The sequence below is a fragment of the Mytilus galloprovincialis genome, chromosome 14 (assembly GCF_965363235.1).
Source record: "Mytilus galloprovincialis chromosome 14, xbMytGall1.hap1.1, whole genome shotgun sequence".
In the NCBI taxonomy this organism is placed as follows: domain Eukaryota; kingdom Metazoa; phylum Mollusca; class Bivalvia; order Mytilida; family Mytilidae; genus Mytilus; species Mytilus galloprovincialis.
This window is the reverse complement of record NC_134851.1, coordinates 58,218,033-58,243,437: the sequence shown is the minus strand read 5'-3', so window position 1 is coordinate 58,243,437 and position 25,405 is coordinate 58,218,033. Positions and strand designations below refer to the sequence as shown.

Sequence of the window (25,405 nt, the reverse complement as noted above, 5' to 3'; positions counted from 1 at the left end):
TTGCACACTGTTAAAGTCTATCCATTCAATTCAGATTGATTGCTCTTATCCAGTTGTTTGAGTTTTCAATTTTGTCATTTGACAACGAAATTTCCGATTATTTATTATTTTTGGTATTTATCATGTTTATGTAAATCTACTTTATTTCTATGGTATTTTCTATATCCCACAATGTATCACCTTTTCTGTTTTGACCGGTTCACGATATAGAAATAAGTAAATGTGGTATGACTTTTTATGAGACTTCTACCCCAAAACTCGAATAAAGCTGATGTAGCCAGTGTAGGCAACCCTTTCAGCCTTTAAATAAGAACAAACTAATGGTCTTATAAGTATCTGAACCACGAATTCTAACCTACAACGAAATACATTTTTTTTTATCAAAATGTCTGCAGTCTTTGGTAATTGTAGAAATCAAATATCAATAAAAAACATTTCCAAAATTCACGAAAGTTAGTATTCACTAATAGAAATAAAAAGATTCCATATGAAATAAGAAACATAAAAACATTACAATGACAGGCTGCTCGCTTTGGACTGACATATATCGAATATATAGGGATTAAACTAAATTTTGGAAACCACTGTTAACCGAATAATTTTCGCCGGCGATTTATAGTTGTGACTTTCGGGAGCAGAACAAATATTGCGAATGAAAATCGTCGCAGCAAATATGAAACACTTCGATTTTCGATCTATCTTCATTAGGACAATTTTACATTGCAAAATTTTATCGCTGCGAAATAGATTAGGAATAACTAAACGCTGAAATGAGTATCAATATTGTTAGTGTATTTGAACACAAAACAATATACAAAAATTATGAGTAGAAATATGACAATCGTTTGAACAGGGTCACTTCTTAATCTGTCAGCTAAATGTTGCATTGAATTCTGTGCCAACTTCTTCTTTTTGTGCTGCCGTACAATATCCTGTAATAGATATTTCATTTAGATATAATGTTTTGTCGTAAACAAGAAAATTGTACAAGTTATTTCTTTTTTACAATTCTTGATTTGAGGTTTAATTATAATTTTGCACTCAACATGTTGGTAGTTTTTTTGAAAGTAAAAAGAAGGGACAAACCATTTAATAAACTTAGATATTTGAATACAAGCAAAGCTTCAATAACAATTATATTTATTTCAATAAAATGTTTAGCTACAGTCATAACAGTGATTAGTAAAACCTGGTATAAAAACAGGTTTTATTTACCATTTTCTAAATCTGAACTTGTCTGTACCAAATCAGGAATATGCTAGCTGCTATTAATTCGTTTAATGTGTTCAAGCTTTTGATTTTGCAATTTGCTTATGAACATTCCTTTAAGTACATCATAATCGAAAATTTTCAACATATACTATACATGAAAAAATAGAAACATCCCTTCGACTTAAGACCCAAGTCTTGATACACGCACAGAAAGAACGTGTCATGGTTTAACGAATTTGAAGTCGACAAACTTACCGTAACCCGGACTGATGTTTCTACAGCATACCACTATATCAACTTTACAAATAACACATACCGTGGATTCATTATCATTCGTTTGAAACTAACCATAATTATTTCTGCAATGTTCTGTACGACCATGTGTACATTAGAAAATCAAATGGTTAAAATATAACATACATATAGTTTTTTTTCAATTTTCTGTGTTGTTGAAAGGCTGTACGTTGATCTATTGGTGTTACCGTCTAGTAACAAAAGATTAACGTACAGCCTTTCAACGACACCAACAATTAGAAAAAAACTATTCAACCGAGTCCAAATTGATGTACAAAACAATAAATGAAAAACAAACATAATATACTGCGTTTAACAAATACATAATGTGACGGTGTGTATGTGTGTTCCTCTTGTCTGTGACAAATATGACAAGTTTTACCATTAAATTAATATACGACAAGCTGATCAAATAATAAAAGATACTAAATGGAACTATGATTACAGCTAGAATTGCACACGCCCTTATCTAACTATATATGTATAAAATTGAGAAAGGAAATGGGGAATGTGTCAAAGCGATAACAACCCGGCAATAGAGCAGACAACAGCCGAAGTGTAGTGAGAAACTCCCTCACCCGGAGGCGTCCTTTCAGCTGGTGCCTTAAAAATATGTATCATAGTACAGTATATATATATAACGGAATGCACCACTACGATAACAGACTTGTTTACATACTTCGACTAACTCTTCTTTTGTTCGATCCAAATGCTCTGTTTTAGTACGATCAAACAGTTTTGGAATTTTGTCCTGTAAGAGATATTTCACATTAAATGTTTAGTTGAAAACAAAAAAATATATTACAAAAATATTTGTATGAGTTATTCCTTTTTTCACTATTTCTAATTTCAGGCTCAAACGGAAATGTGCACTCACAAGTCTTAATATCAATTATAACTGTTTAAATATAATTTTTATGCCATATTCATACAAGTGATGAATTTAGCTAGCTATACAAAATCAGGCTTTATCCATTATTTTCGACATTAGAAAATGCCTGCATCAAATAAGACATATGACAGATTGTATCAAGGATGTGTTCGAGGTTTTGATTTTGCAATTTCCTTATGAAAATAGAATCACAAATAAAACTGAACACTCACGAAACTCCTAAACAAAAGGTACCTAATTAACTTGCAAAATCAAAATCTCAGACACATCAAACGAACGGATACCAACTCTCATATAACTAACTTGGTACAGACATTTCTAATGTAGAAAATGATTGATTAAACCTGCTAGCTAAATATTTCACTTGCATGACAGTCAAATCAAATCTCATGATATTGACTACGAACATTAATTACATTAACAATGAATATTACTAAGTATGATTCTCGGAGTTCAGACGAATAAATTTGACATTTTAGAAGTGATTGGTCTTCCCAATAGTTATGAACTCACTTTGGAATTATAATGTAGCTGATATTTATAAAATTGCCGCCTTTACATATCTGATAAAAGAGTACTACATAGATAAGTATACAATTGGTTTTGTCGGCTAAAGCCGTACTTCAACATTTTAGGATTTAAATTCTGTGTTACGGGAGGAGGTGTGTAAAATTTGAATAAAAAATAGTTATCTTGAATATTATTTAATTAAAAATAAAAAGTGGCGTGATCATATGAGAAAACAATGAATATTATCGGCTTAGTTTTAGTGAACATAACACATCTGACCATCACTAAATTGGAAATGAAATAACAAAATTTGTAAAACCTCTTCAGAATTACACTTATGACTTCAACTCCTATTTAGAAATCGCTACCAGGTATGATAGGTGGGATATTTATGCATCAGTTGCAAGGAAATACAACTTCATTGTAATGGAATAAATATGTATGTTAATTCCTTCCAATGTATGCGTAAAGAAGAGGTTATATCATCATTTTATTTAAACTTCATTGGCAATTCATCACAAAATTATACTTTGAACTTATTCAAACCAAAATATCAGGTTTTCGGAATATGTAATAGTTTTCATGAAATAATCAATCGATGTAATTATTGTTAATCATAGAAACTAATAAGTAATTTGTTTTTTATGTTTTGATATACAAATGGAACCAGATACAATTGGTTCGGAAACGTCGTTGTACTAAGGTAACTATGCTAAAGAAACATAACTTCTTCAAAAAACGGATTCGTTTAAGAATCTCACATGTAGCATAAATAAAATTTGTAAATGATATTACCGCAGTCATAATCATATGTCTGTTCTATCTTCGTTTGGAATTTTAATCAAATATGAAGAACTGGATCGTCCATTACTGTATTGGATAACTAAACTACATAGGTGTCCTTACACACAACTGTATATTGCTGATTCTTCCAAGTGCCCCACACGAAACCCAAGAAAACTGGCGTTTATTACAGATATCACAAGTGTATTGTTTATGCGTGTACTTGAAAGTTAAATCGCATTTACCATTTTCTTTAACTAATTGTGTTATCTATGAAATAAACTTTGGTTCCATTTATACTTTTTTTTTATTGTGATAAAATGGCTTTTATCTCAATATCTTACGTATATGTGTTTGAAACCATAACAATTTCAACACACTTTTAATTCGAACTAGTAACTTTTATTCTACTATGAAGTGATTCTTTCGCTTTTCAAACAACATCGTGATAAAATTCTTAATATATTAGAATATGAAAGTTGTTGTTTTTGATGTTTTTTTCTTTGTCATTTGATTTTCCAATGTGATAAGGGACTTTCCGATTTTATTTTCCTCTGAGTTCAGTATTTTGTTATTGTTCTTTTTTCTGGACTTACCACAGACACAGAGAGATTCATAATAATGGATGTTACCTCCCAAGTAAATCCGCATATACCAGAACATATTTACAAACGCTATGCTGAGATTTAGTTTGAAAATTTAAACTGAAATTAAAATTAGACTACGGAACTTCTATTTTCATTCTACTGCATAGGAACAATGATTATTTATGTGTGTGTTTCATTTTAGTGCTGTATTTCTGTTGTGTCGTAGAAGATGTGCAGGCTATAGCAATTATATATCTAAATTATCAATGAAGTTGGTACAAGAAACACAAAAACACGACAACCACTGCATTACTGGCCCCTCACTTTCGATTGGTACATATAGAATATCTCGGGGTTTTTGCAATTTTACGAAAGACCATGTTTACATTAAAAAACAAAAGATTTGGTGTATTTCATATTACGTGAGACAACTCTCAACTATGTTATGATATTGTAATTATTATGTTTATTTATGTTGGCCTAATTTGTATTGTATGGCCTGATAGTTATTTACCAAATAATCTTATAACTGTGCAGTTTAGGAATCACTGGAACAATCACAGAATGATTGGAACTTCCTAGAATGATCCTTATAAAAGATGGGTAATTTAAACTTCTACGTTATTCCAGAAACTTTCCAGGATTTTCCACAATGTTCCATTATAGAGTGTTCTAGAATTTTCCATGACAACACTATATATACAGACACTAAAGTTAAACTCTCATTATCAAACTTGGACATAGACATTGATAGACATTAGTATTCACAGCATTTGGATTGACACTTTTATTTTACAAACAATATCATACTGGATTGTGACCTTAGTATAGTGAACATAATATTCAGATTGGATTCCGAAAGATTTCCGGATACAGATAAAGAAAAAATATTGGACTCATATTTGACAGTTAAGTTGACAGTAATATTTGTGTAATACCTTTTGTAAACTTTTGTATAATAAATATTGTTAAATTTTACTATTGATTTGTGTCTTTTGTTGGCTACAATTTAAAGGCGATTTTTGGCCGTAACAACTAGAGCCTAAATTACCTTGACGGTAACAACAAAAGGTCATCGCATAGCCTTTAAACAACATCCAAAAAACAAAACATTTCTAAAAGGTCTGATTTATGTAAAAAACAATAAACAAAAATAAATACAATAAACTGATATCAATAAAGGCAACAGTAGTATACTGCTGTTCAAAACTCATAAATCCATGGACAAAAAACAAAATCGGGGTAACAAACCAAAACCGAGGGAAACGCATTAAATATAAGAGGAGAACATCGACACAACACCGAAACGCAACACACACAGAAACGCAACACACACAGAAACGCAACACACACAGAAACGGACCAAGCATCAGACAAAACACCACGAAAATAACAAATGTAACATGAAAACCAAATACATGAATTTGGGATAGACAAGTACCGTGCAACGTCTTATCTCAATATCTCAAAAATAAGAAAAAAACACAAACGACTCAACGTTAAAATGCAACACACACAGAAACGAACAATAATATAACAATGGCCATCTTCCTGACTTGGTACAGGACACTTTTAAAGGGGAATAAAAGTGGTGGGTTGAACCTGGTTTTGTGGCATGCCAAACCTCGCACTATAATGACAAAGTTAAATATAACATTGAAATGACAACATAATATTACAGGACTACAATAAAAATAAATAGGAGAACATATTAGACAAAGAAAAACATGATTAATAGATAACAAAAAGCCTCAGGTTTACGCCAAAAACGCGCCTTGTCCACACAAAACTCACCAGTGACGCCCAGATATAAAAGATCGAAAGTGAAAAAGTACAAAGTTGTACAGCACTGAAGATCAAAAGTTGAAAAGGTTTCGCCAAATACGGCATTGTTTTTACCCGGGATAAGAACATTCTTATTATATAGATCAATTCATGCTATTGCAAACAGTAAATTTTATCAAATGAATATGAAAGAGATATACATAAAGAAACTGAACTATTAACTAATTATAGAAAACTAAACCCAATACATAACGCCCAGATATAAAAGATCGAAAGTGAAAAAGGTACAAAGTTGTACAGCACTGAAGATCAAAAGTTGAAAAGGTTTTGCCAAATACGGCATTGTTTTTATGCAAGGGATAAGAACATCCTTATTATATAGAACACTTAATGCTATTGCAAACAATACATTTTAACAAATGAATATGAAAGAGATATACATAATGAAACTGAAGTATTAACTAATTACAGAAAACTACACCCGAATACATAATGCTAAGTTTATCACAAAATAGACACACCCGAATCAGTCCAGGCGTCAACGTAATTAAAAAAATGTGACGTCACATACGATGGCGAAAAGGCACAAACGTTATGCCACATTTGAATTTATGAAATTTAGAAACAGGGGCTAGGGATACCAGAAGGACAGTCAAGCTCATATTTTGATGCAATAAATGACAACCATTAAAAGCAGGCATTCTAAACATACATACGTATGATAATTCGGCTGAGGTTAACAAGTGTGTTTCCCTAGCCCGTGACAATGGTGTAAGCGTATAAACCAAGATTGATATAACGAACAAACAAACTGTATCAAAAAATAAAAGACACTTAATGGTACTATGAATACAGCTTGCATAGGACAGGGTATTTTCTTATTATATCTATAAGGGGATGCTCCATAACGATTACTTACTTTTGGAAATGGTGTGCATCGCTTCCGAATTTCATTGTTGCCTATCATTATTTCTTGGTCTGTTTGATCAAAATCAATTATTTCCATTTGATCACTATCCTGCGTTATGTGCTTGTCATCCAAAATGATATCTGTTTCCTGTAATAAATATTTCACTGAAAATTTTTAGGGTTTTAAACAAGAAAATTGCTACTATATATGTAGCTTTTTATAGATGAAATAAAAAAGAAGGGAAACCATTAAGTTAAAATAGATATTTGAAAACAAACATAATTTGAATTACAATTATATCTATTTTGATGAAAGTTGTTGTTCATTCGTTTTTTATGGTGTTTTTGTCATTTGATTTTGCAATGTGATAAGGGAGTTTGCGATTTAATTTTCCTCTGAGTTTTCCTAAATCCACTCAAAATCGGTACCCACTAAAATATATAACTCCAAAGTACAAGAAACACAAAAACACGACAACCACTGCATTACTGGCCCCTCACTTTCGATTGGTACATATAGAATATTGCGGGGTTTTTGCAATTTTATGAATGACCATGTTTACATTAGAAAACGCATGATTTGGTGTATTTCATGTTACGTGAGATAACTCTGAACTAGAGACTAAATAACCTTGACGACAACAACAAAAGGTCGTCGTATAGGCTTTAACCAACATCCCAAAAACTAATCATTTCTAAAAGGTCTGATTTATGTAAAAAACAAAAAAACAAAAAGAAATACAATAAACTGATATTACAATCATTACAATCTTACGGTTTGAACCTATTCTTTTTACATTTCACCATACCTGATACTCAGTTGCACTCAAACCAAAGTATCACGTTAAAGGAATATAAAACAGTAGTCAGAACGTTTCTGCAATTCTTAATATAATCACGCAGTATCTTAATTGTTAAATTCGCGAACCTAACAAGTAAATTGGTTTCAAGGTTTTGTAATCAAATGGATTCAGATGCAATTGGATCAACAGTGGTTGCACAAGAGAACTATGCTAAGGAAACATAACCGCCTCAGAAAAAAAAAAAAACTTTTTGAACCCTTTGGATTATAGCTCTTCATCTTTTATTTAAGCTTTGGATATCAAATATTTTGGCCACGAGCATCACTGAAGAGACATATGTTGTCGAAATGCGCATCTGGTGCAGGAAAATTGGTACCGTTAATGTTATTAGAATCTACCTGTCTCATGAATAAATTATGTAAATGATTTTACCGTAGTCATATCTGTTCATTTATATTTATCAACCAGGAGATTGTAATTAAGCATTCAATAAAACATGGACAAATTGAGAATCAAGTTTACCTCTAGGGTAAATACATTCATAACTATTCCATCTGAACTACTTCTTTTCTTCTCTCGTTTGGACAGTTTTGACACAATCTATCAGTTAAAATATGATCTGCATTTGAGAACAACTGTGATTTGAACAAAAATAAATAATTGAAGATGCTAAAGATAACACTTGTGTTATCTTGCGACGAACTTTTAAAGTCTTGCTTTGTATACTATACATATGTTTACATGTATCTGTTTTCAAAATAACAAATTACTGTGAAGTCAGCTACTTTGAAAATGTCTGTAGGTATATAAAAGAAAAGAATGTGATTATGGTTGACAATCAGACAACTCTTCACACGAGAACAAATAAACAGAATTAACAATTCTATGTCACCGTACGGCCTTCGACAACTAATAAAGTCCACAGTGAATGGTCAGCAAAACAAGACCTGAACAAAACGAGAAACCGAACGGCTTATTTATTAAAGTACAAACAGAAACACTGTTTGGGTCAGACCAATCATTACATAAAGTACACGCACGTTTACTCTGCATGCACAACTAGTAAAGGCGCATGTACTATAAATACTTTCATGCAGTCAAAATGGAAACTTATATTGTCTACCGGATGAGATGCGCATTTACTCTGATGTCGTTATACTGTAGAATATGGACGTTTACTTCAGATTGCACAAGTGTGTTTTTTTTGCATTTGAAAGTAAAAACTCATTCATCTTTAGCGTTAACAACTCTGTATTCATATATTTTCGTTGGTATCAATTTTCGTCGATTGTGGAAAAGAGCGGTTTTGTGGATATTTGATAACAATGAATTCACAGTAGTTGTATTAATCATACTTTTAACTATTTACTGTTTCTGGTCTAGGAACGCCGGAATGCTATATGAGAACGCCGTGGAAATGCATGTAATAATAGCTGTAGGCATGTGACTTTTCATACATATGTATTAGCCCGCTTAATATCTTCTCGGAAAATATGGAATTAACATACATTGAATTCTATTCTCAAACAGTGAAAACTACAAGTTATTACTCTTAGTATATAATAATCATATAATAATATAGGGTTACTGCATGAATATTGGGGAATATTGTCCCGAGTAGATTTTTATATTTGTTCTACGATGGACAATATTCCAAAATGTTATGCATTTATTGTATAGCAATATAACATTTAAAAGTAAAAAAAAAGGGTTTAAACTAACATTGTGTCGTTGATCATGTTGATGACGATATGAATTTTGAAGGTTTATTGCACTAGTGCTATTTTAGAATTTATTGCACGCTAACTTTTGGCTACTTTCTGTGGGAAATATTATATTGCTATGCAATAATAATAGATTACTACATGGCATTTTTTTTCTTTTATCTAAGTATAAGCAGCCCATGGTTCAATCTATCCCACGATTTTTAAATCTGTCATTTAATAGGTAAAACAGTATGTAAGACGGATAATACATAGATCTAATCAAAAGACAATACAATAATAAAATACCTAAAGATGCATAGCACATTCTTATCGATTTGTGTAGTATGTTATTTCTTTATTTATCGTAATAGATTAGAATGATATTCGTTAACTTTAGATTTAATCGATAACTCTCTGAATTTAATATTGTAATATACCCTATTGTTATAGTTTGTTCCATTATAACCATTAAAGATACATGGTGTGTTGCCGTTTCGAAATTACATTGTCAAATCATGGATGAATGAAAACACAAATCTAGTTCATTTGTAAAATAAAAATTCGGAAATAGTTTAATTTGAAATTAAAAGATCAGCAGTAAAGATGTGCTTATTGATTGATTTAGGCTTCAATAAATGCATAACGAAACTTTTTCTAACGATCTGGTACATAGTCGAGTATCTTCTATGTTTGCTGGTTACGAAGCCGTCTTTCCGTCATGGATAATATTTTGATTGGTGTGTCCTTAACATGTTTAAATAACTTGATTATACTACGTTAATAGTGCAGAATATCAATCAATCATAGACTTTTATGTTTCACAATACATTCAGTAATGTGTGCACTACATTTTTAAATAGAACAACTGTAATAAAATGGTATGAATAATAAAACAACAACATGATATATTGATAATATCAAGATTCTGAAATTGCATCATAAGTGTTACGATACGTTTTTTGTTGAGACAGTTTGATATATTAAATTTTAAACGTCAGGCTTAAATATATTTGAAAATTTGTCGTTTTCTGAAAATGAAGTCAGTTGAAATGTTGGTGAATTCGTGATTTCCTTTTGCAGAACCTCAATATAAAGTTTACGTCAAACAATAATGATATAATTAGCAGCTTTATAAGCCGGGACAAACACAAATTCCTTGGCTAGTTCTTTTAGTTTATGTTTGATACGCGAAATATGTTTTTTATGGTTGTTGTTTATAGTAAAAGTTCTTTAAAATGTTGTATACGAATATAAACTATCTTCATTACTGAATTAAAAAGAAAAGAGTCCAAAGATTTTCCCGTTTTACCAATTTCAAACAGTAATTAGTACGGAGTGGGTCGTGGATGATATTACGACACTCGTTCTAATTAATAATTGACGGGGTACGATATTTAGTCCTTTACTTTCGGTTGCAAACGATGTTAAGGTTTCCTGTTACGACATGGTAAATGCGTGTATTCGGAATTACTGCAATTACATGACAAAGGTGTATTTTCACTGATATTTATATCTTTACACAATTGATAAATTTGATAAATGACACAAATTATCTAACAGCAGAGTCACCTGAAGTGCTTACTTTTGGAAATGTTGTGCATCGCTTCCGAATTTCATTGTTGCCTATCATTATTTCTTGGTCTGTTTGATCAAAATCAATTATTCCCATTTGATTACTATCCTGCGTTATGTGCTTGTCATCCAAAATGATATCTGTTTCCTGTAATAAATATTTCACTGAAAATTTTTTAGGGTTTTAAACAAGAAAATTGCTACTATATTAGTTGTGTAAGTTGCTCCTTTCATTTATAATTCTTAATTTCAAGTTCAAAGACAGTGTTGCACTCACTATATATGTAGCTTTTTATAGATGAAATAAAAAAGAAGGAAACACCATTAAGTTAAAATAGATATTTGAAAACAAACACAATTTGAATTACAATTATATCTATTTTAATGAAAGTTGTTGTTCATTCGTTTTTTATGGTGTTTTTGTCATTTGATTTTGCAATGTGATAAGGGAGTTTGCGATTTAATTTTCCTCTGAGTTTTCCTAAATCCACTGAAAATTGGTACCCACTAAAATATATAACTCCAAAGTACAAGAAACACAAAAACACGACAACCACTGCATTACTGGCCCCTCACTTTCGATTGGTACATATAGAATATTGCGGGTTTTTTGCAATTTTATGAATGACCATGTTTACATTAGAAAACGCATGATTTGGTGTATTTCATGTTACGTGAGATAACTCTGAACTAGAGACTAAATAACCTTGACGACAACAACAAAAGGTCGTCGTATAGGCTTTAACCAACATCCCAAAAACTAATCATTTCTAAAAGGTCTGATTTATGTAAAAAACAAAAAAACAAAAAGAAATACAATAAACTGATATTACAATCATTACAATCTTACGGTTTGAACCTATTCTTTTTACATTTCACCATACCTGATACTCAGTTGCACTCAAACCAAAGTATCACGTTTAAGGAATATAAAACAGTAGTCAGAACGTTTCTGCAATTCTTAATATAATCACGCAGTATCTTAATTGTTAAATTCGCGAACCTAACAAGTAAATTGGTTTCAAGGTTTTGTAATCAAATGGATTCAGATGCATTTGGATCAACAGTGGTTGCACAAGAGAACTATACTTAGGAAACATAACCGCCTCAGAACAAAAACTGGACTTTTTGAATCCTTTGTATTATAGCTCTTCATCTTTTATTTAAGCTTTGGATATCAAATATTTTGGCCACGAGCATCACTGAAGAGACATGTGTTGTCGAAATGCGCATCTGGTGCAGGAAAATTGGTACCGTTAATGTTATTAGAATCTACCTGTCTCATGAATAAATTATGTAAATGATTTTACCGTAGTCATATCTGTTCATTTATATTTATCAACCAGGAGATTGTAATTAAGCATTCAATAATACATGGACAAATTGAGAATCAAGTTTACCTCTAGAGTAAATACATTCATAACTATTCCATCTGAACTACTTCTTGTCTTCTCTCGTTTGGACAGTTTTGACACAATCTATCAGTTAAAATATGATCTGCAACTGTGATTTGAACAAAAATAAATAATTGAAGATGCTAAAGATAACACTTGTGTTATCTTGCGACGAACTTTTAAAGTCTTGCTTTGTATACTATACATATGTTTACATGTATCTGTTTTCAAAATAACAAATTACTGTGAAGTCAGCTACTTTGGAAATGTCAGTAGGTATATAAAAGAAAAGAATGTGATTATGGTTGACAATCAGACAACTCTCATACGAGAACAAATAAACAGAATTAACAATTCTATGTCACCGTACGGCCTTCGACAACTAATAAAGCCCACAGTGAATGGTCAGCAAAACAAGACCTGAACAAAACGAGAAACCGAACGGCTTATTTATTAAAGTACAAACAGAAACACTGTTTGGGTCAGACCAATCATTAAATAAAGTACACGCACGTTTACTCTGCATGCACAACTAGTAAAGGCGCATTTACTATAAACACTTTCATGCAGTCAAAATGGAAACTTATATTGTCTACCGGATGAGATGCGCATTTACTCTGATTTCGTTATACTGTAAAATATGGACGTTTACTTCAGATTGCACAAGTGTGCTTTTTTTTGCATTTGAAAGTAAAAACTCATTCATCTTTAGCGTTAACAACTCTGTATTCATATATTTTCGTTGGTATCAATTTTCGTCGATTGTGGAAAAGAGCGGTTTTGTGGATATTTGATAACAATGAATTCACAGTAGTTGTGTTAATCATACTTTTAACTATTTACTGTTTCTGGTCTAGGAACGCCGGAATGCTATATGAGAACGCCGTGGAAATGCATGTAATAATAGCTGTAGGCATGTGACTTTTCATACATATGTATTAGCCCGCTTAATATCTTCTCGGAAAATATGGAATTAACATACATTGAATTCTATTCTCAAACAGTGAAAACTACAAGTTATTACTCTTAGTATATAATAATCATATAATAATATAGGGTTACTGCATGAATATTGGGGAATATTGTCCCGAGTAGATTTTTATATTTGTTCTACGATGGACAATATTCCAAAATGTTATGCATTTATTGTATAGCAATATAACATTTAAAAGTAAAAAAAAAATGGTTTAAACTAACATTGTGTCGTTGATCATGTTGATGACGATATGAATTTTGAAGGTTTATTGCACTAGTGCTATTTTAGAATTTATTGCACGCTAACTTTTGGCTACTTTCTGTGGGAAATATTATATTGCTATGCAATAATAATAGATTACTACATGGCATTTTTTTTTCTTTTATCTAAGTATAAGCAGCACATGGTTCAATCTATCCCACGATTTTTAAATCTGTCATTTAATAGGTAAAACAGTATGTAAGACGGATAATACATAGATCTAATCAAAAGACAATACAATAATAAAATACCTAAAGATGCATAGCACATTCTTATCGATTTGTGTAGTGTGTTATTTCTTTATTTATCGTAATAGATTAGAATGATATTCGTTAACTTTAGATTTAATCGATAACTCTCTGAATTTAATATTGTAATATACCCTATTGTTATAGTTTTTTCCATTATAACCATTAAAGATACATGGTGTGTTGCCGTTTCGAAATTACATTGTCAAATCATGGATGAATGAAAACACAAATCTAGTTCATTTGTAAAATAAAAATTCGGAAATAGTTTAATTTGAAATTAAAAGATCAGCAGTAAAGATGTGCTTATTGATTGATTTAGGCTTCAATAAATGCATAACGAAACTTTTTCTAACGATCTGGTACATAGTCGAGTATCTTCTATGTTTGCTGGTTACGAAGCCGTCTTTCCGTCATGGATAATATTTTGATTGGTGTGTCCTTAACATGTTTAAATAACTTGATTATACTACGTTAATAGTGCAGAATATCAATCAATCATAGACTTTTATGTTTCACAATACATTCAGTAATGTGTGCACTACATTTTTAAATAGAACAACTGTAATAAAATGGTATGAATAATAAAACAACAACATGATATATTGATAATATCAAGATTCTGAAATTGCATCATAAGTGTTACGATACGTTTTTTGTTGAGACAGTTTGATATATTAAATTTTAAACGTCAGGCTTAAATATATTTGAAAATTTGTCGTTTTCTGAAAATGAAGTCAGTTGAAATGTTGGTGAATTCGTGATTTCTTTTTGCAGAACCTCAATATAAAGTTTACGTCAAACAATAATGATATAATTAGCAGCTTTATAAGCCGGGACAAACACAACTTCCTTGGCTAGTTCTTTTAGTTTATGTTTGATACGCGAAATATGTTTTTTATGGTTGTTGTTTATAGTAAAAGTTCTTTAAAATGTTGTATACGAATATAAACTATCTTCATTACTGAATTAAAAAGAAAAGAGTCCAAAGATTTTTCCCGTTTTACCAATTAATAATTGACGGGGTACGCTATTTAGTTCTTTACTTTCGGTTGCAAACGATGTTAAGGTTTCCTGTTACGACATGGTAAATGCGTTTATTCGGAATTACTGCAATTACATGACACAGGTGTATTTTCACTGATATTTATATCTTTACACAATTGGCTATAGATAAACACATATTTCCGGGTAGATTTCTTGAAAATATAGCAAAAAAGAGGGAGTTCAGTATAATCAAAATGTCTATGGATTTGGTCTTTAACAGAATGGTCGTTAAAGATAACCTTTATTGACATACTTCATTCTAATAAAATGTTTCTTATGATCTTCATGGCGATAAAATTTGGGAAACAGTTTAGAATTACAATATGCCATTACAATTTGAACATTTTCATACTTAGGACTGCAATATGAAATTGTGTTGCAATCCTCTAAAATTTTATTTCATTTATTTATAGGTAAAGAACAGAGCTTGATTAACAGACACGAATAGGAGAGGACCTCAGACTGTCCCTTATGGAATTCCTGATATAAAACCTGAAGAAGTAGATTGATGTCCTTCTAGAACACCTGGCTGGGTTCTACTGCTTAATAAGTCGTTTATCCAGCTCAATGTTGTTCCTGTCTACCCTTAGGGTGCCATTTTTAAAAGCGTGTGATGTGTGAAACCTTTTCAAAAGGCTTTTGAAAAATACTATGAAATGATGTAAGTCTGGTGTCCCTGATCCATGTTTTTGGCTATCTTATTGAGTGTTACAACTTATTGGGTCTCACAGGAACGTCGACTTCTGAATCCATGTTGTTCGTCGCATAGAATGAAATGGTCGATCGAAGTGATCAATTACTGTGCTATGTATAATAAATTCTAGTCATTTGCATAGAATGGATGTCAATATCACGGGCCTGTTATTTAAGGGTTGGTGCATCTTGGCACGATGTGTGCTTTGCGCCATTCGTCTGGATCTTACCCTGGTCCAGGGAAAGCTGGAACATCCGGGTAAGAGAGGAACTCGTGATTCAGCTGCCTGTTTAAAAACGTTTGCTAGAACTTCACCAGGGCCTGTTGCTTTGAATGGTCGGAGTCGCTATACGTGTTTATAGACACCTCTTGCATGGTTGTCTATGGTTGGATGTTGACGTGTGCCTAGGTCAGGTAACGTACTGGTATCTTCTTTTGTGTTCGCTGGCTGGAATTGCTGGGACAGTATCGATGCCTTAGTATCTGTGTCACTCTTAGGAAGCCATTTAATGACTTCACGGTCACAATCTAGGATGAACCTTGCTTCCAGCTCTTTACATATGAACAGAATTTTTAGGGTTTTTCTCCAAGTCATTACTTATGATATCTTCCATGTAAGTACTGTGTGCTTGTCCAGACTTTTTTAAAACTAAACTTATTTACTACAATCTATAGTACATTTCCACGATTTGATAAATGACACAAATTATCTAACAGCAGAGTCACCTGAAGTACTTACATCAGGATCATCAGGAGGAAAATGAATTTTTTTTCAATTTTGAATCGAAATTCAAACAGATCTAGTACTCACCACAAGTTCCACTTCAGGTATAGAACAAAAACATAAAAAATGTCAGTGTGGTTAACAGTTAACTGGTGGAGATTTCAACTGACAAGACATTGACTAGAAAAACTACACAATACAGGGTACTCAAAATTCAAGAGGAAATCAAGAAGAAGCGTCCTGTTGCACTGATCATGCGCATTGTTATGTCTTGTTTTTAATTATATTGCTGCGGGTAGAACATCCCGTACAAACGCATTATTAAGTACTAGTCTTTGTAAGAATCAGGCAATTTAGGTAAAAATCAAAACATGATCAGAAAAAAACCACCGAGCTAATCATGCTATTCAATACTAACCATCATCCTGAGTTAAAAGTTATTAGTCTTTCGTTTGAGTGTATGGTAATATCAAATAACTTGGTTGGAAAATTGGTTAGAATGATAGCAAATTACAGAGTTATTTCCCCTTCTTCGTCAATTCCTAGTGCATTTCAAGCAAATTGTATCTTCTATTACCAGAACAGAAAACGGAAATAAATGTTATTTTTGTGCATAACTACACATTATGAACTGAAATCATTGTCAAATTGGATATTTTTTTTGTCATGTTTTCACCACTGCCAGATTCTTGTGCAGACTGGCACTTAATTAAAAGTCATTGATCTTGAGATAATAAAAGGGATATTGAAGTTTTTCGTCTATGCGTCCGTCCGTTCTGTTCAAAATATAAAACGTATAAAAGTTTAATAAACTAGAAGTTAACCCAGAACAAATTGAGCACTGAACATGGATATATGGTATGGGAAATAGCACGTTGTCGTAATGCCATTCATTGTTGCAAATGATTTAATTATTACACGTACATCATGTGCATATATATGTCTTTTCCATAATTATATTGACAATCCCGTTTAGCAAAGTAGTACATAAAAAAGAACACACCTTAATGCTAAAAAAACCAACATATACATATATTTTTTTTTATTAAAACATTTTAAATAATAAATGACAAAACTTTACATAAGAAATTGAACAGAAACGATCGTTTTATCTCAATTTTCAACATATTCTGACAAAAAGTCGTATCGATTTTTCTTAAATTGTCTCAAAAAATATCCGTCTTAATATTACCCCAACAACATATAAATAAGTTTAAGTATGGAATACGTATGCTTATACATATCTTATTTTGGTGAAACTAAAGGTGCAAATCTAGAAAACTACATTATAAATAAACATGTAAGACCGTTATATAGTTACTCAATATCTATGTTAGCGCTGAATAACACATTGTGTAACTGTTAATAATAATTTCAATTATTATGTACAAAGTATTCAACTTATCATTGTTACAATGTACAAAAATTATTTTACCAACTCTTTATTTGTCTTTTATATTCTTGATTTTTGAACGCTCTATAATTTGTTTACTGTTATTTCAACTGAAAAGAAATATATTAAATATGGCTTGTTCAGCTTATAAAGTATGTTCACAATTAATAATTGAATGAGTTAAATTATATATATTATTTATACACGAAATACAATTGGCAAACGAACAAGTAAAAGAACAAGGCTACAGTTATATTTGAAAAATTATGACAAACATTTAATAAATCTTTTATCATTAAATAATATGCAGTTTTTATGCAATTTTATGTGATGCCCAACAGTTTAAAAGATAAGATTATTTGTCGAAAATGGAAACAGTTTTGATAAAGATTGAAATTGAAAAAAATAATCTTATCAAAAGAAGAAATATCACGGTGATGTCAATATTAAAGGAGATTATTATCTTAGTTTATGAATCATCTCAAAAGTAAAATGCCTACAGTATGTATTCATAGTAAATTGTGTATTATATGAGATAAAAGGTGATGTGGAATCATAAATCTTCAGTTGATACTATTTCTCTTTTTTATATATATCAATTGACTTGATATGTGATTTTCTATTCTCGAATTTAAGAAGAAATGAAATCTTTGTTAACTTGGACTGGTTTTAAAAAGTGAAATCACACAAATACTGAACTAAGAGGATAATCGAATCTAGATTTGCCTAATCACATGGCAAAATCAAATGACAAAACACATCACAAACGAATGGACAACGAATGTCGTATTCCTGAGTTAGTACATACAAACAAAAACGTCTTTAATATGGGATTGTACATTTGAAAAATAAGTTGAAATATTTATTTGTGGCGAAATTGACTGAATTGTTTTTTTGAATTAGTAAACGGTTTGCAAGGATACATTTGTAACTACACATCCAGCTGAATATTAAAACTCAATAAACGGTAACATAAGTTCGGATTTACAAGAGTACAATTGGTAAAATACAAATGCTGATAGGTAAATGGGAAACAAACAATGGGATTTATTTATAATAATGGTGTTTGAAGATAAAAAATGGAATCATTGTTGATTTATTTTAGGTTTTATCTTCAATTTTGTTCACCGATAGTAAACAGATCTGTAATCAACACGCGAGAGTAGGGGTAGAACAACAAAATATTCATTATATATCAATAACTTCTTTTTTAAATCGATAAAGTGGTCATACATGTCAAAGAAGAAAAAATGGTTAAACTATTATAAAGGGTAACAATGTATAAAAGGACTTGACTTATTTGTTTGTTCTTAAAAGGAACATATATTTGTCTTGTGATCTTCTCCGTGCATGATTGGAGGATAATCCAAGTATTTTAGATTAGCTAATATCGTAAATACACCATTAAACGTCTCTTAATGTCAAGCAAATAGAACAAAATGTAGTTTAAAGATTGTTTGAATATTTTGTACGCCTGAAATAATGCAGTTTTACTATGTAGCCCTTGAAATTAAGTTGGACTCACACTTAGATATAGCAAAATTTCACTTCAAACAGTTTGGGGACATTTCATCAACGTGAGAACAAAAAGCTAATAGAACTAAAACATAATGATAGCATTTATATATATAATGCCGATAAAAATAACAGTGATTGGAAATAAAATCGATTACATCAAAACAAAAAATGCATGCTCTCCTTAACAGTTATCATTACTTAGTTTAAACAGTATTTATTATTGAAAAATGTCAAGAAAAATATTACAATGTTACATAAAGTTCAAAATATGGGAATTGGAAACAAAATTGGAAAACTTTTATAAATCCGTCTCCCTAAAAAAAACAAAAACGAAAAACATCTTTTTAACATACAATATAACATACCAACTGTATATTCATTTTATGGTAGCATATGATACATTGAATAAATAAACACACACACACAAGCAAAACAAAAATTAATAAAAAAATACAAAAAAAACCCAAACAAATACAATAAAGGAAAAAAATGAGGAATAAAAACAAAAAAAAACCAACAAAATACAGTCAACTCTTATCTACTTTTCTAGACAGTCACTGGAACCAACACACACGTCCGACCACAATCAATTACACCGGAAAATCCACTCGATTTTACATCATATTTAAAGAAAAAAAAGTATAAATATATAATATATGTACTTATACTAGATTTTTTTCAAAACGTTTTGTTTTATTTATGTATTCAGAAACTTTATGAAATATTTGCATATTGACTTGTTAGCTTTTAGTCAATCCCCATATAAGATAATCTTAAGATTAAAACAAGAGATCGTCCCGATAGTATCCTTTCGAATTTCATTATATTTTGGACATTTGAAGAAATTATGAGAGGTAGTTTCTACTCGACCACAGGAACACAGTGCGTTTTTAAATAGGTGGTCCCTTAGAACACTACTCTGGAGCCTTAGTCTTGCTAAGTATATCTGTTCTCTTCTACAGCCGAAGTGAAAATACAAGGGAATTTTATTAATATTTTGAGAGAGATAAGTCTTAAAACCCCATTTTGATTGATTTAGACGGATGTCGTCAGGAATATTATTCCGAAGCTTTACTTCGGCTGGTAGAAAAGACTTTTGATAATAGCTTGTTCTGCATAATACAGTTTGTAAATTTAAGGACCCCTAGTCCTATGGTCGTGTAGATCTAGTCTCTGACTAACACAGAAAGATAATCAGGACAATCTTCGTGAAACATTTGATGAAATTTTAATAACTTATGTTTATCTCGCCGAGACTGGAGAGTTTCCCAACCGGTTTCATCGTACAGCAACTGTCTCGATGATATCTTAGTACCACCTGTAATGATTCTTGCTGCTTCTAGTTGTAAGTTTTCCAGAGATCTTTTTTAAATAATTAGGTATATTATCCCAGACAATGTCCCCATATTCTAAGACTGGGCGTATGAAAGATAAATCAATAGTTTCTAAATGTTTCCTTTTAAGTTTAAACATTAACTTCCGGAATAATGCTAACCTAGGTATAGCCTTATCAATAATAATTTTTACATGATTATTCGAGCTTCCATCTTCATTTATAATAACCCCTAAATGCTTATGCGACTCAACTTCTTTTATGATATTATTATTCATTAACGCTGGCGGGTGGTGGGGTTTATGATGCCTTTTACAAATGGTCATTATTTCTGTTTTGTTTGGGTTAAAATTGACAAGCCATTGCTTAGACCAATAATGTATTTTCTCAATATCTTTATTTAACTGTTCTGCCGCTTCATATTCGTTATCAACCACTATATAAATTGAGGTGTCATCAGCAGAAAGTTTTACATCACATTCGATGTCATTAACTATGTCATTTATATAAATGAGAAATAAAATAGGACCCAAGATAGACCCTTGGGGTACCCCAGCTGAGACATGTTCGTTATTGGACGTTTCTCCACCTATGACAACCTGTTGCCTTCTTGAGTTTAAATAGCTTTCAAACCAAAGAAACAAGTTACCATTAATTCCTATTTTTCTAAGCTTATATAGTAAGCCTTTATGCCAAACTCGGTCGAAAGCTCGACTAATGTCGCAGAAGATTACCCTGACCTCTTTCCCTTCATCTGATGCTTTACCAAAATCGTTAATAATATATAGTAGTTGGTTTTCTATCGAATCATTACTTGAAAACAAATAAACAACCATTTATGTTGTTGTCAATTCAATAAAATATCTTATTGAAAAACTATATTGGAAACAAAATATAGATTCATAAATTTATAATTTCATGAAAAATAATAACTAATAAAAACGTTGGACACATGCACCTCCTCCGAAAATTCGTAAAATCAATCTAGAAATGTTTAATGAGACATTTCGAACTGGTCAAACAGCTAGCAACATAAATATTTCTTCATTATTAGATAGATTCGCCCGAAGTTAAAAAAGAATGCATTTTCACATCTAAAAGAACAATTAAAATGAAATTGTTATTCTGCGCCTTTCCTACATTTTACAAGACTGAGAAATAGATAATTTTATTAAAAATGTGTTAACCCATGCAGAAGAATATCATTTGATTTTTTTGCAAAAAAATATAGAATTGAGAAAGGAAATGGGGAATGTGTCAAAGCGAGAACAACCCGACCATAGAGTAGACAATAGTCGAAGGCCATCAATGGGTCTTTAATGTAGCGATGAAATCCCACACCCGGAGGCGTCCTTCAGCTGGACCCTTAAACAATATGTATACTAGTACAGTGGTAATGGATTTCATACTTAACTTCAAATTATACACAAGATACTAAAATTAAAAATCATACAAGACAAACAAAGGCCAGAGGCTCCTGTCTTAGATCAGGCGCGAAATTGCGGCGGGGTAAAACATGTTTATGAAATTTTACCCCCCCCCCCCTTTACCTCTAGCCAATGTAGAAAAGTAAACGCATAGCAATATGCATGCCTAATAAAATCTTATTTACTAGAAAAATCGAAGTATTACAGAAAAGTGTCCACCATGCACTTGCACTGTACGATTATTAGATAAGTAGAATAGAATCATATACAAAAGCATGACAAGTATAAATACATGTAGCTGTTATATACAAATATAAATATGATGAACAACAACAAACCAACGTATACTGATTTGTACAATATAATAGTGATTGCGATGAATCACTTTCTAAGTGACATGTCGGTACACGATGGTAGCAAGACTTGTGTTTGTGTTCAATATAGCACAGACCATTTATAAACGGATTTTTAATCAATGTTTTCACTTTAAAGTTAATTTATTCTGACAGCAACTCATTATACTGGATTAATTTAGCATGATAAGTGGCTATTTCTTAAATCCTTTTTTTAACGTAGAAATCTAAGTCATAATCATTCGTTTCTTAACCAATGATGTTCATTTAAGTACATTTGATCAAGTTCGATACATTTCACACAAAGAAACGCATTAAATCGTTAATCTTTGCAGACACAGATTGCACCAATACCCTTATAACTATACCCCAGTTGACCCTATTGATAAATTAAAGCATTCAGAGATATTTTGTCACGACGCGCGTCAGTTATGAAGATTTAAGATAAATTTTGTTTTATATCTTTTACGACGATACTCTGTTATGTGATAACATTTCAATATGCAATTTTCCTATATTACTACATACATTTGTAGATGATCGTCAAACTCAAAATATATATTTAGATTCCATGCAACATGTGCGAAGTTATGAATATGAAATAACAGTAAGACGTTAACATTTCGTAAGAAGCGTTTCTGGTTAAATAACAATAGATAAAACAACCTGCGTTTTTTTGTAATTTAAACCATTATCGTTATTTAAAATAAATTAATATACAACTTGGGATATGAACTAATTTTGAACAAAAAAAAAACCAATTTAAATAATTCATAAGTCACTTGGTCATGCCAAAGTGTAATTATTATTTTAAAAATTACTAAAATACCCAATAGCCTTTGTTAGAAACTATTTCTTTACAACGTTTGTGAGGTTGTTAAATGGAAAATTATACTTTTATCGTAGTTATTGCCATGCATTAAAAAATTGGAAACCACGCCATACATAAAAATATATGTAACTATATTTGTATGAAAATCTTACAACATTACACGGAAATGCGTAATTGTATAAAGTAAAATATAAAATTCTCGTTATCAGATTAAGACTTGATAAAACTAATTTAAGGGCCAACAAATACTTGAAAACGATAATCAACACATGATATGGAATATTTATATGATATACTATCAAGCAGTAGCCTTAGTTCATTAAAACAGAGGCGCTTTAATGCGGTATTAAATTACCAACATACACATTTGGCCCAAAAAATAAAAACCAATTCATTCATTACTGTTTTTTTTATTACCTAAGCAGACTTATTTCCAAAAGGATAAACACAATTTTTTTATAGTTTAGGACAACTTAGGATTAACTTCATTTTTGTTGAAGTCCGTTTTATCTTCACTTACTTCTCTGAGTTTTCACAATATCTTGGTCATATTTTTGAGTATTCTTTAACAAAGTCGTCTGTCTTGCCATTTGACGTAAAAAGTTGAAAATCCATAACTAATCGAACAGCCGGAAATCAGACGTCGGAGATAGTCTGACCAAGTTCATTTCTGTCGTCTATGTTTTTCGTAATTGAATCGTTATAAATTAAACTTCACGTTTTGACTGTTTTCTATTTTTCATGTCAGGGTTTATTTATAGTAAGATAAAGGTAATGTTTTTTCCCCTTCTTTTCTTCAATTGGTGAATAGTTTTCAAAGCAATCATACCACATCTCTTTATTTTAGTATTGAAATTGAAAGGGCAAAAAATACGAAAAAAAGTATTTATTACACATCCCAAACATTAACGTACTTTTGGGGACTTATAATAGATAAATCTGTCTTTGTCTAAAGTTTAGATAATTATAAAAATTCAATAAAAGACAGAGAACACCTGCGTGGTATGCAAAATACATTTTAAATGCCATAATTTACCTTGTTCATGTTAAAATATAATTAAAATAGTGCTTAATAATTGCCTTCTTGGGATCCATTGCTGCCTGTTGTTGAGTTAATTAAATTGAAGACCCTTTGTATATGTTGTCATAACGAAAATGCACACAACCTTTTACATACCCTTAAATATCAATTTTACAAAATGTTTTGTTTTAAAAAATAGAATTCGATTAAACTATTTTTCAATTCATTTAGCAAATTTACATCCGACATTAATGGGCTGTTTAATTTCAAAGAGGCAGTCAAAACAGTCGAGGGGAATATGCAGTGGTAATAAAGCCATGATCCATGAATCCACTAACACTCGTGTCCAGTTTACTAAGAACAAATGTACACGAAATATAGTGACTGATCTAAGATGTTTTGGAAAGGTAGCTAGATAATGTTTCACTAGTGGCCATTTTCGTTTTGGATAAATCTACATTAAGTGATTAGTCTCATTTATGTACTACGTGTCGCGCCCGTCTTGGTAGTGTATTAATGTAATGAATGTCGGTATTTACAACAATGGTTGGTGTCTTATCAAATGTCACAGCTAACATATTATTGTTATGATCATTTTTATAAAACTAATAATCGGCAAAAGATCGTATTGTGGAATTGGAATTGATCTGTATACCTAAAATGATCATCACAAAATTACATGAACGCTGAAACATTTGTAGAAATTAAAACAACAAAAACGTGTCATGAAACTACATGTACTTCATTAATACATTCAGACAACATTTAATCGACATTGTATAATTTATATAACCGCTTACGAAAATGATAAGTTTATTTACAGGAGAAGTTTGATATGATATGTTGCTTAAGTGTAGCACACCTATCCCAATTTTGTAAATTTTTAGATTGCATCATCAACTATCTTTTATTTGAACTGGATTGGGCCTTGATTTCATATATTTGATAAATCAGTGATTTTGAAGTACGATACAAAATCTAAGCATCAACTTATATAATATTATAACTTACCCCATTCATTTTCAAAGAGGTATCTCTGCTGCAGATAAATATTCAAAGAATATCTTTAATGCGTTTAACTTTTTTGTTATTTATTTTCCTAACCATGAAATGTTAGCTGTTTTTTGTCGA

At 31.0% G+C, this 25,405-nt stretch overlaps 1 protein-coding gene across 1 annotated transcript; it reads right to left on the bottom strand.

Annotated features, from left to right (window-relative positions):
* Nucleotides 1-758: 758 nt before the first annotated feature.
* Nucleotides 759-25,405, bottom strand: LOC143058121 (uncharacterized). Its single transcript, XM_076231583.1, has 5 exons — nt 25,286-25,405; nt 11,064-11,201; nt 6,983-7,120; nt 2,196-2,257; nt 759-765 (listed from the first exon to the last, which is right to left on the bottom strand). Exons 1-5 carry the CDS (start codon nt 25,292-25,294, stop codon nt 759-761), a joined length of 354 nt encoding a protein of 117 aa, XP_076087698.1. The 5' UTR covers nt 25,295-25,405.

Bases quoted from the DNA above. Each gene is read 5' to 3' on its own strand.
- LOC143058121 (XM_076231583.1), bottom strand. The intron at 7,121-11,063 runs GTAAGCACTTCA...TATTTATTACAG, and splicing joins GATGCACAACATTTCCAAAA to GAAACAGATATCATTTTGGA. The intron at 2,258-6,982 runs GTAAGTAATCGT...TATCTCTTACAG, and splicing joins GATGCACACCATTTCCAAAA to GACAAAATTCCAAAACTGTT.